General features: G+C 39.8%; 2 protein-coding genes across 2 annotated transcripts in view; one reads left to right on the top strand and one right to left on the bottom strand.

Annotated features, from left to right (window-relative positions):
• LRRTM3 (leucine rich repeat transmembrane neuronal 3) overlaps positions 1–5,712 on the bottom strand; it is a 143,839-nt gene extending 138,127 nt beyond the window's left edge. The window contains exons 1-2 of the mRNA XM_045025627.1: positions 5,573–5,712; positions 3,742–5,267 (exon numbers count right to left, since the gene is read on the bottom strand). Coding sequence (XP_044881562.1) covers positions 3,742–5,267; positions 5,573–5,576 — 1,530 coding nt within the window. The 5' untranslated portion in view covers positions 5,577–5,712. The remainder of the gene's footprint in view (positions 1–3,741; positions 5,268–5,572) is intronic.
• CTNNA3 (catenin alpha 3) overlaps positions 1–14,908 on the top strand; it is a 967,088-nt gene that overhangs the window by 422,991 nt on the left and 529,189 nt on the right. The window lies entirely within an intron of this gene.

The following is a 14,908-nucleotide window of genomic DNA, read 5'->3' as shown; positions in this document are numbered from 1 at the left end:
CTGACCTAACTCCTCATGTAGACAGTGCTAGCTCAATGGAAGAATTGGGGGGGGCGGGGGTTCCTATGCTGACAGGAGAATCCCTCTTGTTGGCATAAGTAGTATCTATATTGAAGTAGTGCAGCTGTGCCCCCGTAGTGTTTTAAGTGTAGACATACCCAGGGTTATAGCACATTATATATGGAATGAAGGGCCTCAGGTCCTGATCTGTGGCCAAGGAGCACTTTTTGGAGGAGGAATGGGAGAAGGCATCACTGGCTTCAAGCCACCTTGGTGCTCCCCTGTTTCTGGAGTGTCCTGACACTACTCAAGTCCAAGGTGTAAATTAAGGGTACCTGGAGATCACTGGCACATAAGGGAATTCTATGCATACCCACTTCCTCCAGCCAGGCCCATACACTTGCAATCTGGTGGGGTGGCATAAAAGGGACTATGGCTGCTGTACAACACCTGTTGATTCCTCTATATATAAGAGAAATCCTCCAGTGGTGCAGTTCAGGGTAGCTTTATGACAGAGTGGCACAAAGGTGCCCTAAGTAAGGCAAAATCTGGGCCAGGAGTAGAGTTATTTGCTCATATTTGAGGAAGAATGAGAAGGGTCATATCATAATGGAATCTTAAAAAACCTCCACCTGTTTTTCAGGAAAGGAGAGTCTTTTTAACCGGAACTTACTGTAGTTCAGTGGAATTTACCCTGTAGGACTGGAAATCAAAATGGTTAGGATTTGCGACAACAGGACTGTGCTGTATAGACAGCCAAAACAGGTGGTGTTAACACAGTTGTTAAATTCTGCAGCTAAATGGTAACATGGTTCGGTCAACCTAGGACTCTACCTAGATTCAAACATGGTATTTTTAATCTGTAGATAACATGGTTTGAGGCTAGATTAAACCATTTGATAACCCGTTGTCACCACAACTGGATTTAATAACCATTATTCAACTCAGACCTCTTAGCTGTTCAGTTGGGGATTGTTGGCACAGGCCTTTATGTTCTGCACAGTGAGCCAGCAGTTTCTTTATCAAATAACTGTAGTGATAATTACCCATCCATCTGTGTTTATCACTGAAAATATGTGAAAATGTAAATATAAACTATTCGGCATCTTTCATATAATAATTGAATAAATTGCCCTTCTAATCATGTCTATACTTTAATATAACCAAGTTGAATTTTCATTATTATCTTAACCATCTATGCTGAAGAATGTAGTAATAATGGTTTAGTAATAATAGTGTCTGGTATTTGAAGAGACTCCATAGTTGGTCTCAGTTTTGACACACACCTAGATTTAAAAAAATGCAGTTTGTTTGTTTCTACGTGTGTTTCCTCTGGAAGAGATTGTAGATTGTGTCCTCAGTGAAATATGATGTTGAATGACTTAAAAATATTTTTTAAGGTTGACTTTAAAATGTGTCAAGTTTTTTTTAATGCCTCATTCTGACCATACATGAAGAAAATACTAAATAGAAAACAAAGTTACTTAGAACATGCCCTGAATATTTTTATGTAGAAATGATCCTGGATTATTTGTATAAAATAGATTTTTCTAAGTATATGAATCATCCCCAAATAGCTTCCTTTATCCTTTCATTTTTTGGTAAATGTAATTTTTTCTCTTTGGCTGCATGTAGTGTTGGTCACCATTTCAGGCACTGATGAAACCAAAAAGTACAGTGATGCCTTTTAATCTTGTATTTGTGGCAAACTCTAATCCTTCAGTTCAGTCATAGGCAAGGTTTGCTGGTAGAGAATGTAGTTCTTTAATGGATTTAGATGTGTTCATTTTACTGACATTTTATATAAATTTCAAAACTACAACTTGGGAAAATTACATTATGTTCAGCAGTACAGTTTAAAGTGCACCAAGCACCTGCATTATTAATCATGCTGGAATGTATGACTCTTTGCACTCAGTAAACATATGGTACCAGAATTACATGGTACGTGATTCAGTATATTATGAATAATCCACTCTCTATTATTTTCTGTTTATAGACCTTAAAAAAGAAAATAGTTTTATTACACTAAAAAGAGCTTAAGTGCATTAGTGCTGTTTAAATGATGTGTTCTGACCTTGTTTCATGGTATCTAGCATAGTTCAAGGTGATTTGTTTTGATTATTTTTCCCCAGTAAGCAAAGAATCCACAAGAACACCCTGTTAAAAGATTTTGCTTTTTCTAATCTGCTGCAGTGAAACTGCGCTGTAGAAACGTTACCTTCCAAGTGGTCAAAGACGTGCAATTTACTAAGCCAAATCAAGTTACAAAATAGAGATAATGAAATTACTGATTAGCTTCTTTAATGATGCTGTTCTATTTGAAAAATGAGAAAGAGAGTTTAAAAGATCCTTTGTCTAATATGTGAAGGTTATAACTTATTTTAATATATGAGTGATGGTATATTTTGCAATCAATACAATTTTGTCAATGACTTTGAGGGAGAGAGAGAGTGATCCGGATTACAAATAGCCATCTGGGTTTGTCCAGTAACATACTGATGAATGACTTCACATTAAAAATGAATATCTATGAATTCTTGTAATGTCAGCAGGGTTATGATAAAAAATCATTTGTCATTTTTTTAAAGATCATTTGAATGCATTCTTCCTCTGGTTAGAGAATAACCAGTTTTCACTGGAAGCTCTTTCCAGTTGCTGTAGTGTTTCTAAAATGTACCCTGATTGGATTTCTAAATACTTGAAGCTTCGTTTAGCTGTGACATGGGTGGTGTGCAAAGCACATCCAGATACTCTAACGAGCACAGACCACAAATAAAAAAATGAAGAAAATGACAGATTTAATGGTTTGATTAACCACATTAATGTCTTTGACAGTCTTGAAAAGAGAATTTCTAATGAGCACCCAAACAAATGTGTGCAGGAAGTGGTCTTGCATTTGCTACTGCACATTTGTGTTCCTCTAATTACATCAATAAGGAATTTCTGCGCCTGGTTTAATGAATGCCTTTTGACTACTTTCTGAAAGGCAACTGGATGTAAGAAGGGATAAACACTGGCACCTTTTGTATGAAGCCACATGAACAGGTTTCAATTAGTAGTTAGCTCTAGAAACTCTTTGTATTTTCTTACAGTATAGTAAACTGCATTCTACATTTTTTCTGTTTTCTTTATTAAGCCTGTTTTTTTCTCTCCCCTTAGTTTTCTGTGACACACACTGATCTCCTGAAACTTTTACTTAGCACTGGCTTATTTGATCATGCCTTACATTGCACAAAAAATCAGGCATTCTTTCAGGGCTGTTCCTGCACCATCTCTAAGCTCAAGCAACTTAGAATTTATATGAAGCTATAGTACCTGGCTCATTCAATGTGTCTTTGATTCATAAAGTGAATTTCAAAACATTTTTCTTTGCATTGTTGTCATTTTTCTGCCCAAACAGAGGCACACTCACTGCAGATGTGGTGGATTAGTTATGAAAGAAGTTTTCTATTTGAAAACAAGAGAGATTTTAATGAAATCACTAGACGGTCTGTACAATAGGTATTGTATTAAATCAGAGCTGAAGCTTCACATTATTTATGATATTTAAATTTCAATGACTTGATTATGTATGAGAGTAAAATGAGCAGTATTATGAATGTACCCAAAAAGTGACATGGAAGTGCAGTGCCAAAAGAGTGAAAAAAACCCCATGTTTCCTTTATAGTCACTAGAGTTCAATAAAGCACCACTAGTTCCCAGCTTTTAAAAGCTTTTTTTTATCACAATGGTTCATACCTCACATTCCCTGGAGCCTGATTTGTTATACGTGCAGGGTCCTGTTCCATTCAGCAACATCTCACTGGTTTCAGTGTTGGTAGGTTTATAATCTACGTAAAATTCCTGTGTGGTTGGAGTCATTTGCTTCAGTGACTGCCTTTTTCTTTCCCTGTGCCTTCGCATGAGAGAGTGTTGCTGCAGCTGCTTCATACTGGCTGGGTAATGCTTCCATGACACATAGATGACTAGCAGGATCACAAGCACGGACAAAAAAAGGGCCACGCTCCCTGCTATGATTTTATGAAAGGAGATGTGTTCTGTGTCGTGCTCGAGTTCTGAGCTGGATTCGGTGGCTCCGATAGTTGGGGGCAGAGGGGGCTTGCTGTCATGTTTAGGCCTGGTGAGTTTTGGTTTAAATGTTGGGGGAGCTCTTGCTAATTCAAACCTCTCTGTAGTACTTTTGCCACAAATGCTGTAGTTTTTCACCGCATCAATAACATTCACCCCTTGCAGCTCTTTGGGGCTGGCACAGATAATTGTATTTTCCCTTAGCCCTTTAAAACTTTTTAGCCAGTTTACCAGAGAGCAAATGTTTCTGCTGCATTCCCATATATTCCCAGCAAGGCTGATATCATTGAGGGATATCCAAGAATCCAAAATTTCTTGACCAATAAACGTGAGCTTGTTTGAATCCAGGTTGAGGCGCTGTAAATTGGGCACACACTGAAAAACACTAGGTCCACTGAAAGCTTCTATTTCATTGCCAGATAAATCAAGCCTTTGTAATGAGCTCCAGGTCCAGGACATAGTTTGTCCTATCACACTGATTTTATTCCACTGTAAATAAAGGTTTTGAAGGCTGACTAGTCTTGGAAAAAGTGCCAGGTTGAGCTTAGAAAACTGATTGTGCTCCAAGTGAAGCTCCTTCAACCTGATCATGCCTGCAAAGACATTCCTTGCTAAACTTCGGATGCGATTGTAACCCAGGTCCAGAAGTTCAAGGTTCCTACAATCTTGGAATATTCGAACAGGGATGGTTCTTAGGGAATTGGATCGCAAATGTAAACTCAGCAGCTTCCTTAAGCCCCTGAACTGTTCAGATCCCAAAGACTGCAGCTGATTGTATGACAGATCCAAGTTACGGAGATTTGTCACAGGTCTGAAGGTATTATTAAGAAAATAGGCGATTCTGTTGGAACTCAGGATCAACTCTTTTAGTCTGCGTATTCCATTGAAAGCATTTTCATCAATATTGCTGATGTGGTTATGGTCTAGATACAGCCAGGTGAGCTGATTTAGACCTTTAAATTGATTATGTTTTAGTTTTTGGAGGCTGTTATAGCGAAGAGACAAACCTAAACAACCAGCAGATATAGTCAAGGGTATCTCCTGTAATTTCTGAGATTCACAATATACCATTTTTCCTTCACACCTACAGCTCTTAGGGCATCCTCGTTCAGCAGAAGAAAGCATTGTCAGTAATACAGTAGGGGCTATTACCAGGGCTACAGCTGATCCGCTCAGTAGCCTAATTACATTGAAACCTGGAAATAAAAACAACTTAGAAAAGTTATCCCCCCAAAAGATCAGTCATTTTTAAAATCATGCTAAGAATCTTTCTTTTAAAAATCATTAAAAAATTTCTAGCTTGACAGCTACTTTGCACATTATTTTCTTTTACTCAGATTTAAAAAATGTCTTTATAAATATTGTAAAATAGTTTAAATAAATGTAATGAATGGACATTTTAACTATGATCCTAAATCATATCAAGATAAGTCAATAGAACAATTAAAACAGGGTCTATGCAGAAGCTACAAGCTGTATATTTAAAAAATGAAAAACATACCCATCCTTTGTGTTGTTCAAAGGTCGTCCTTAGGTCTTTTGTTTTTGCTTAGGGTGCCACAAGAATGACAGTCCCTGTCAGCTGCACTGTTGTGAGTCAGGGCTTGCTGACACCCAGGAAGAAAAATTGGACCCCTTGGGAGATGGACTGATTTTGGAACATTATTCTTTGCCAGCCACGCAGAACACTCCAAGAATAAATAAATCCCAACACACCATTCACAGCAAAATGTCAGATTCTTCCTAGGTAATAGGATCTTCATGGATATTACGGTTTTGCATCTTTACAATTAGAAACCTGGTTTTTAAAATCTCTCTTTATGTGAAAGCATGATAGATTCCTCCAAGCAACAATTAGCTATCTGAATTCACATATCTGTATTCCATAGTACAGCAGTTATTGTAGTTAGCACCCGATCCAGCTATGAAGCTACTTTGGAGCACAGAATAACAGAATAACACCATACAATGAACAAGCTCTGTTCACTCCTGCATACTGTCATTCTGAAAGCTTCTCCGACTGTTGCTTTGGTTTCAGTGAATGCAGTCTTATGTATGGCTGCCCCCAGTGGTGAAGAATATTATGGGCATGTGCAGAAATGTCTTCCTTTTATCTTGCAAATGAGTAAACTCTGCTGGGAAATGTGATTGTTCTGGGTAACTAAATGGGAGTGGAGTGGTCAGCTGCAGTGTGAACTAAGGTAAATTTCAGAATATTTCAAATCCTCTGTCTCTTTCGATTCTGTCAAAGATGTTTAACACACACACACACACACACACACACACACACACACACACACACACACACACACACACGGTTTTCACAATAACTCACTATTTTTAATGCAGCATCAACTACTTACTGTGCCTGTAATCCAGCATTTTAACAAGGATAGACTAATTATATCATGACGATTATTTTTAGGCTATCATTTTGCTTTTTGCCTTTTTAAAAAAAATCACAGTGGAAAGGAGGTTGGGGATAAAAGTATCAGGTTCATTTTCTTTCATAACTTGCTATCACAATATTAACTGTTTTAAACACAAGCTAGTTTTAGTTAAAAACATAGTCCTGTGAGCAAACGAGCCAAATAAATTTGACATGGAATCTGGCCCCACTGATTTTGTCATATTAAGTAAAGACATGCGTAGGAAGGTTTTTAATGTTCATTTACTGTAATTAAAGAACTTTTAAAGCGTATAACTTAATTTAAAAAACCCAGGAATAGATTTTTACTTCTGTACAATCTAAAGAACATAAAAATAAAGATATAAATACATTTGTGGCCGACCCTTATGTATGAGACCAAGAATCCTCCATCCCTCCTCTTCCCCGCAGCATGGGATTAAGGAGCCTCCTCCCCCCATGTGACCTGTTGGAGTGGAACCTTCCTCTTCCCCGTTGCATGTTCGGTGCCAGGGTATGACAGAATTATAGCACAGGGGCTGCTACTGAGATTCTCCCCCTCAAGAAAGAATGTATCCGAAAGATTGTAGAGAGTAGGTGGAACAATGGCTCAGTCCGCTGCAAGAGTTAGCCAGAGCAAAAGAGTATACCACATCCTTTAAAGGGGTGGTGCTGATTGCATGCCCCCCAATGCAACTGGGGAGCTCTGAATTCTTTGAGGCAGAATACTTTCAGTGATCCACTGGGGTACTGTGGCTCTGCACTTCGTGCCTTACTACAGGCTGTGGCTTGTGTCACAATGAGGCCCCTTGTGATTTACAATCAGATGAAAGCATACAGCTTCAGGTAACAAAATTCCTTCTGAAACGTACATTTTGAAATGTGATCAGTGCACTGGGAACTTTCTAACATTTCGCATTGTGGTTCTAAAGAGAGCATGAAAACCCTGAGGTAGTTTTCTAACATGCCCCCTTACTAGGCATGGCTTTATCAGTAACTAATAACAAAAACCAATAATACAGCATAAACCCCAACCAGAGCTTTATCCCTGAGCTTGCTATTCCAAGGATTTTCCTCCAGGATCTGCTCTGTCCTCCTGCTTAGGGACCACTCCCATCTCTCTGGTTGAGTTAAGAAGTAGACTCAGCCACCAAAAGAAAGCAGAATTTCAGAAGCTTTTTTCATGATTCTAATGATTGCCAATAGGGTGAGCAAACAAAAGAGCCCTGCCACCCTGATATAGTCTGTTATTTTTACTTTATAAAGTAGAAAATAGTGATGAGACATTGCTGAACAGAGCAAGTGTGGAACATGATGTTAATTGCTTGTCAAGTTCAATTTTCTTAACTGAATCTCTTTTGAATTATACAAGCAGAAAAAGTGCCAGTATCTGGTAACCACTTTTTCTTCACTTGCATTTCTGTGTCTTCAGACAGCTGAACAGATTTTGTTTAAATTGTGCAACCAAAATCACTTCCAGCACAAGACCTTATATACCAAGTTTCAGCACAGCATAACATTTTTACAGCCAAATTATAAACTTTGAAAATCAGGAGGCTTTAACTGAAGTCCTGACTATATCTTAGCTATGAAAGCACCTGAGAATTTGTACATGGTTGGCCTGCTTCACATCTCATTGGCACTGGTTATACAATGGTATATGGTGCAACTGATGTCAATGGAGTTACCTCCCAATTTACAAAACAGTGAGAAAATAATCGGACCCAAACTTTTTGGTTGACTCTTGTTCTACACCCTGGTTTTCTTCACTTTTATGTATAGACTCTCTTTTGTAATAACAATGACATATATGTTAGAGCGATTATTGCAATTTTGGGGCAGCTGAAGTACAGCAGTGTCTTCATATAAGTACAATAACTCAAAATTTGATAAATTCATTATGAATTTAATTTTATATTATTTATACATTAGTATTCTTCAAGGTTGCCCTGAATGTTGATGTTATTCACAGGGCCGCCAAGAGCAGATTCGGGCCCCCCAGCAAGGGTGGACCGGCTAAACAGGGCTGACGAAGCTGTGGAAACCAGGCCCCGGTAATTTGAACCAGCTCCCCCCCTCCCTCGTTGGCCTTGGTTATTCATAATGGATTGTAAGTTATTCACTATTTTGTCAATCAATCTTCCATTCTGGTCCACTGGGAACAACAGTTCCAAGCAAGAGGAGACTGCAAGTAGCAGAAATCTTGAGGGCCACACACCAATTAGGTATTGGTGCTCAGATGTTGGTCACTTTTCTTTGTCTGGTAGGAAGGTGTCTCCTGAGATGTCCCAAAGTTTGTCAGTTTGTTTTTGTGACTTTCTCAGGGATTTCAGGACTTCTGTTTTTGACATAGATTGTTATTCCACTGAAGCTGTGGAGGACAGTACGTCTCGCTAGTCATGAACTGTGCCTTAGCTATGCATCTACTCTTTGAGAGCTAACTTTTTATTCTAGGCTTTGTCTACACTGGGATAATAAAGTGTAACAGCAAATGTGCTAGCACTTGACTTAGTTATACCTGACTTAGCACCTTGTTAAACCCGACTTAGCACCTAGTGTAGACAAAGATAGTCACGTTTTAAAATGTGTTAGGAGTAGAGCTGGTCAAGAACTTTTTTTTTTAACCAAACTGTCTCTATTGTTTTGATTCTTTCTCTGAACCAAATCCATCACTTCTAAATTGAGAGTGACGGTGATCAAACTGCCATAGAATATGCTCTTTTGTGCTTTTTTTTTCTTTTCTGGATAATTTAAATGCTGCCATAAAAGATAATGGGGTCTAGTCACCCTCAGAGACACAAGGGAATGTAAACCATAGGCCCCACCATGTCCCTGAGGCAACAGGAATAGATACATTCCAGAACCCATTCAGCTCTGGGAAAGGACAGATCGAGCCACTCTGCCCTCCCAGATGCTTCAGCCAGTGGATTTTCACTTCCTGCCTGGGCCATTCCAGGCCACTTTGGGACAGTGCTGGTTCACTGCTGGTTCTCAGTGGAGCAAGGTAGCAGTGGTTACCTTGCATGGCTGCAACACCCCTCAGGGAGGATGTTCCATCACCAGGGGCCCAGCAACCTGGTTTACACTAATGGAAGCTGGCATAGCCAAGGGGTGAATCAAGTACCTTATATTGTTTTGTGTAACCCCCATAGAACTGGTTTGGGATTGGAGCAGTTTAGGAAGTACAAGAAGAGAAGTCATTGCAATTTTTCAGGCTCATTAAAAACAGCTGGGACATGCAGCAGCTGCCACTTTTTTCTGTGGACATTTGGCAATAGAGGTAGGAAGGCAGCACTTGGAGTAAATGATTTGTGAGGCCCACAAGTGAGGGGAAGAAAGAAAAATGAAGACAGTTACAAATATTTCCAGGACTACATCGGCATAGGGAATCAAGCGTTATTGGATTTTCCTCACCGAAATAACAGTAAATATTCCCTTGTGCCATCACGGGCTTCCCATCTTTCACATTCAGTGTTCTCTATGTAAGAGGTGGTCTTTTTTTGTTGAAGCATTCGATTAGAATGAGTTTTTAGTAAAAATGTTTTTATTTTCTGTAAGGCTGATAAGTCCACAGGCTACGGGTTACTTCAACTTCTGAAAAGCCACAATGATCCCTTCCCACTGCACTACCCTCATTTCTTACTGTACAAATCCCATAATGTAAGATTCTGGATTTAGAAGTTTTGTATCCAGAGATACAGTTGCTGTATCTATCAACACTTGCTTGTTTTTTAAACACAGATACCTACCTGTTCAGAACTGTGGTTGACAAATACCTTCACATTACTCTCTTTGGATTCATGAAGAGGCAAAGTATGCCTTTTATGAGGCGATGTTTGGCAATAAGGAAAGCAAGAATCAAGAGGGTTGGCAATTGTAGTTTGTTCTAAATTGTACTGTAGTGTGTGATCACTGTCCAATTAAAGGTAGATAAGGCTAATAAGATGTGCTCATCATTTTTGGAGGCACTGATTAAATGAACCTGCTGTTCTTTGAGGATAAGATTAGAACTGGTTAAGTACACCAAACAGGCGATAAACTCCCAACATAAACATCTGAGCATGGGAAAGTGAGAGATACAGACAGGATTTGGCCAGGGCTGATGGGAAGAGAAAAAGGAATGTAGAGGAGGATCAGCGGTTTAGGATAGAGTACAGGTGAGGCAGAGGGAGGAGGTGGGAAGGTTCAGGGTTCATATGCAGGATGCAGGTGTATGGGGGATTCTACAGAGAATGGTAATGGATGGAGGCATCAAAATGAGACTTCAGTGCAGTACCTGAACATGCTGGGTTTTTACATAATGAGGTAACTGAGATAAAGGAAGTGTTAGGCAAGGGAGGCTCAGTCTCCAAAGAAGAGCTTCCCTTGTATGGCTGATATTCCTTGCTCTCAATGAGGGTTGAATCATCCAGAGGTACAGGCTCTGTGATGAGCTGAAGGGGGATCGGAAGCAGGAGGGGAGCCATGCTCCTTCACTGTACCAGTCACTCGCTGCATTTGGCCTCCGAGGCTTTGAGTGCTTTCAGAGGACACTGGGATTACTCACATCAGTCAGCCACAGCCTCTGTATACCCCCAGGATTTCCTCAATTCCATGCAGGGCTACACAAGGCATCGTGTTCTCCATGCACGGTTACACACAACACCAAAATGATGCAAGGATTTATGCAGTTGCAAACATTCCTTCATTATGTACACGGTGGATGGAACACAGAGGTCTCTGTGGTGCCCTGCTGCATACAAGAATGGGAAGCATACCTGTTCAATGTACGTAATGCCAAGATTGTGCTCATGACATGCAATGACTAGATTTCCAGGATCATATTGTGACTCCTACATGCTTGCAGGGGACTGTGATATTCCTCTTGGGTTTTGTATACTATGATACTGAAGTTGCCTTTAGAGTTGGCACCTTCCCTCAATTGTTACATCTGGCGGTATGATCACTTGGAAATACAAAACTCACAGTTGACTCACTCAGAGTGATGATGGGGAACTTTTTTTTCCAGTTGTTTAGTGATGGCTCACTCTCACTGGTTATTCGGCATCTCAGTTAAAAGAGGGATATACGCAGCAGAAGTACAGGGCCTAGGTTCAACAGGGATGATGAAATGTCATCAACATTCTATTGTGTAGCTTCCCATTTGTACAGTATGAATGGGTGAGGATTGAAAGCTTTGGGTGCCCTGCAGGTAGCAAGCTGTAAACTGACAGGTGGTCTCAACAATGGATGCTTGGGACTGTGTCTGCAGCCTCTGCCTTTGTGTGGGTCCACTGTAGTGTTTGCTGGAAGAGTGCCTGCTGTCTGGTTGCTCCTGTAGTGGACACACTTCACATTTGTTCTTCAGAACTTAGTGATAGCCATCTATGAGATCAGTCTTCCTTCCAGTTAGTTCTCTTAGAGGCATCACATCTCTAGGCTGCTGTGAGATTTCTCCAGATTCAGTATGTATATCAGTAGCAGAATGTGGTGTGTGGCAAAGGTGACAAACCTAACTCTTGGGGAGCCAGATTGCCATAGGGTGAATGCTGCAGAGGTTTAACTGTGGTAGCAGAGAGGGAGAGTCTGGATTATGTTCCTCTCCCCTGTTGGCAAAGAGCAGGAATAGATGGCACAGCACTACTATCAGCCCAACGGTGGTTGCTTTCCTGTCAGACACTGAGCTCTTCCAGACAGAGGTGTTGACTAGATGTGAGATTCCCTGAGGCTGTTGAAACATGAAGCATAGACATACATTCTGTTTCCACATACTTTCCATTTCATCAGTGTTGTGGCTAAGGGATTGGGCCAGAGTGCCTCAGACATGTTACCTATTAGACATTTAATGTACATTTACTTGCTTCTTGCCTTTCCAGATAACCCTGTCTAGACTCCTTACCATATGATGCAGGCAATGAATCATCAGCATCTGTGTGAGGTCAGGTTTCAGAGTAGCAGCCGTGTGAGTCTGTATCCACGAAAAGAACTGGAGTACTTGTGGCACCTTAGAGACTAACACATTTATTTGAGCATAAGCTTTTGTGGGCTACAGCCCACTTCATCAGAACTCCTTTTGGGTGAGGTGAAATCCCCGCTATATGGATGAGACAGTTGGCAAAAAGTGTGGTCTTGTGAATTAGGCATGGGAGTGGGAGCCATAAAAACTGCATTAATCTTGCTGCTAGCACAGACTTGCTTTGTGACCTTGGGCATGTCACGTACTACCTCTGAGCCTCTATTTCTCAATCTGTGAAATGGGATTAGTGCATTTGCCTTTGATAGAAGGAGAGGGCAAATAGGAAAATGTTTGGCTTTACCTGTAACATTCATTATTCTCCATACCTCTATCATGTCCCATCTTATTTGTCTTTTCTCTGAATTGAAAAGTCACAGTATTTTGAAAATCTCTATACAGAGGTCCCTTCATTCCCTAGTCATTTGCATCACCCACCTCTCGGGTTCTTTTATTTCTTTTGAATCTTTTCTGAGATAGAGAGACCCCAAATGAACACAATATCCAAGGACATAATAATAAACAAGTTTTGTTATATAGCAGCATCACTAGTTTAAATATAAAGATACAGAATTTTTCTTTTTAATTATATACAATTTCCTTGATCCTTAGGTTATCAAAAGTGACAATGCCATTCATCTCAAGACTTCTTTCTTTCAGAGGACAGTAGGACAAAGAAATCCAGCCCCCCATTTTGAAAATCCCCTAAAATTCCACAGAAATTTTTTTAATTTTGTTTAGACGTTTTTGCAGAAAATATATAGCATTTTTCTTCCACCTCTAGTGGAAAGATGGCACAGACTGGCCCATTTCTACCTTCCACCTCAGTTTTCTATAACGTTTCCCACACTGTATATTCCAGATAGTCCTCTCAATGGGGGGGACCATAATGAATTCAGGTACTATGAATAGAAATAGAATGTTTCATGATGGTGGTGATAGAGTTGGTGGGGTCAGTTTGTGAGTTTCATTGATACTACTTGGATCAAGTGTTCTTTACAGTGCTAATTTATTTTGTTTTTCCTATTTGCTTTATTCTCCTCAATGTTAACAAGTCCCTGATGTTGGCTGTGTGTATTCTACTGACCTATTGAGCATTAATTCCTATTTTGGGGAAATTGTATCCAGTTATGTTTAATGTGGCTGCCCATTTAGAACCTGACTCTGCTGCTTACAGAGTAAAGTACTTCTTAGTGTGAACAGTTGAGGCAGAATTCAACCATTATTGAATAGGAATTAATATATATAGAGAGAGCACATTAGTGAGAGCACGTCACACCACTGCTCTGTAGTCAGTAGGGCACTGGCCTCTGTTTCGTATCTGGGTGGGGTTTAAGGTGTTGGTTTTCACATATACAGCTAAACAATGTATATGGCATCTCTTGCCTCACTGATGTGATCAGAAGTGATGCTCTAGCAGCTCCCAGTGTAAAAAGAAGGTGGCTAGTGGAAGGATGTTTCTCATAAGGGGTTCCATGCTCTGGACTGCACTCACCACTGCCTGTCCTTAATGCCCTTCAGGCCCTGGTGATGATCATGTTATAAGTGCTTAGATGGAAATCCAAACTGCAAGTGTCCACTTTTTCCTGGGGCTTTTCCTGATGGATGGTTTGATAGATTTGAAATAATTGATGCGGGAGGCCTGTATTTTATGGTAGGTGGATTCCTGGGATAATCTACTGGGAGATGTTGGGGTTCTTTGGCGGGGATGCTATATGATACGATTATATTTTAGTGTTGTATGTTATAGTGTCTTGTACCAGTACAGAATCTGAGATAGGTGATTGAAATAAATATTTATACCTATTGCCTGGAACAGAGTGAAAGGTTTCAGATAAACCAAGGGCTAAATTCTATGACCTTTTCTCATTTCTTGACTTCTCTAGGCATTTTGCCTAAGTAAGGACTGATGGACTGGTCCCTAAGCCTATTCCTGAGAGGGGTTCTATATCTGAAACTCCCATTGACTTCAGTGGGAGTTGTAAGTGCTCAGCACTAATTTGAATCAGCCTCTAAATTAGTAGGTAGAAACAATTATCTTTTCTAGTTCCGAACCACTTGTTAGTTTGATCTACAAGGTCTTTTAGTCATTTAATTGCTCTTCAGCATAAACAGACATACAGGTGCAAGCAATTAGAGGCAGTATATCTTGATTTCATTTAGCCTATCCAAATATTTTAAAATCAGTTTCAATTTCTCTTTGTATCCATTTATTCCTTAAAAAACTATAAAAAGAAAAAAACGCTCCAATCTGGCCATATTAAAACCTTTACTCATCCTCGAGCTTTGGTACTTTTGAACTGCTAGGTTATGTCATTACAAAGCCCACAGATGGGCAGAATAATCTGTTACCACACGAAGTATTAGTAACATCTTGAGAACTACACATGACAGTTGAGTAGATTTGCAGTTGAAAGAGAAAAACATGAACACAGTAA

The sequence above is a fragment of the Mauremys mutica genome, chromosome 7 (assembly GCF_020497125.1).
Source record: "Mauremys mutica isolate MM-2020 ecotype Southern chromosome 7, ASM2049712v1, whole genome shotgun sequence".
Classification (NCBI taxonomy): Eukaryota; Metazoa; Chordata; order Testudines; family Geoemydidae; genus Mauremys; species Mauremys mutica.
This window is presented reverse-complemented; position numbering and strand designations above follow the sequence as displayed.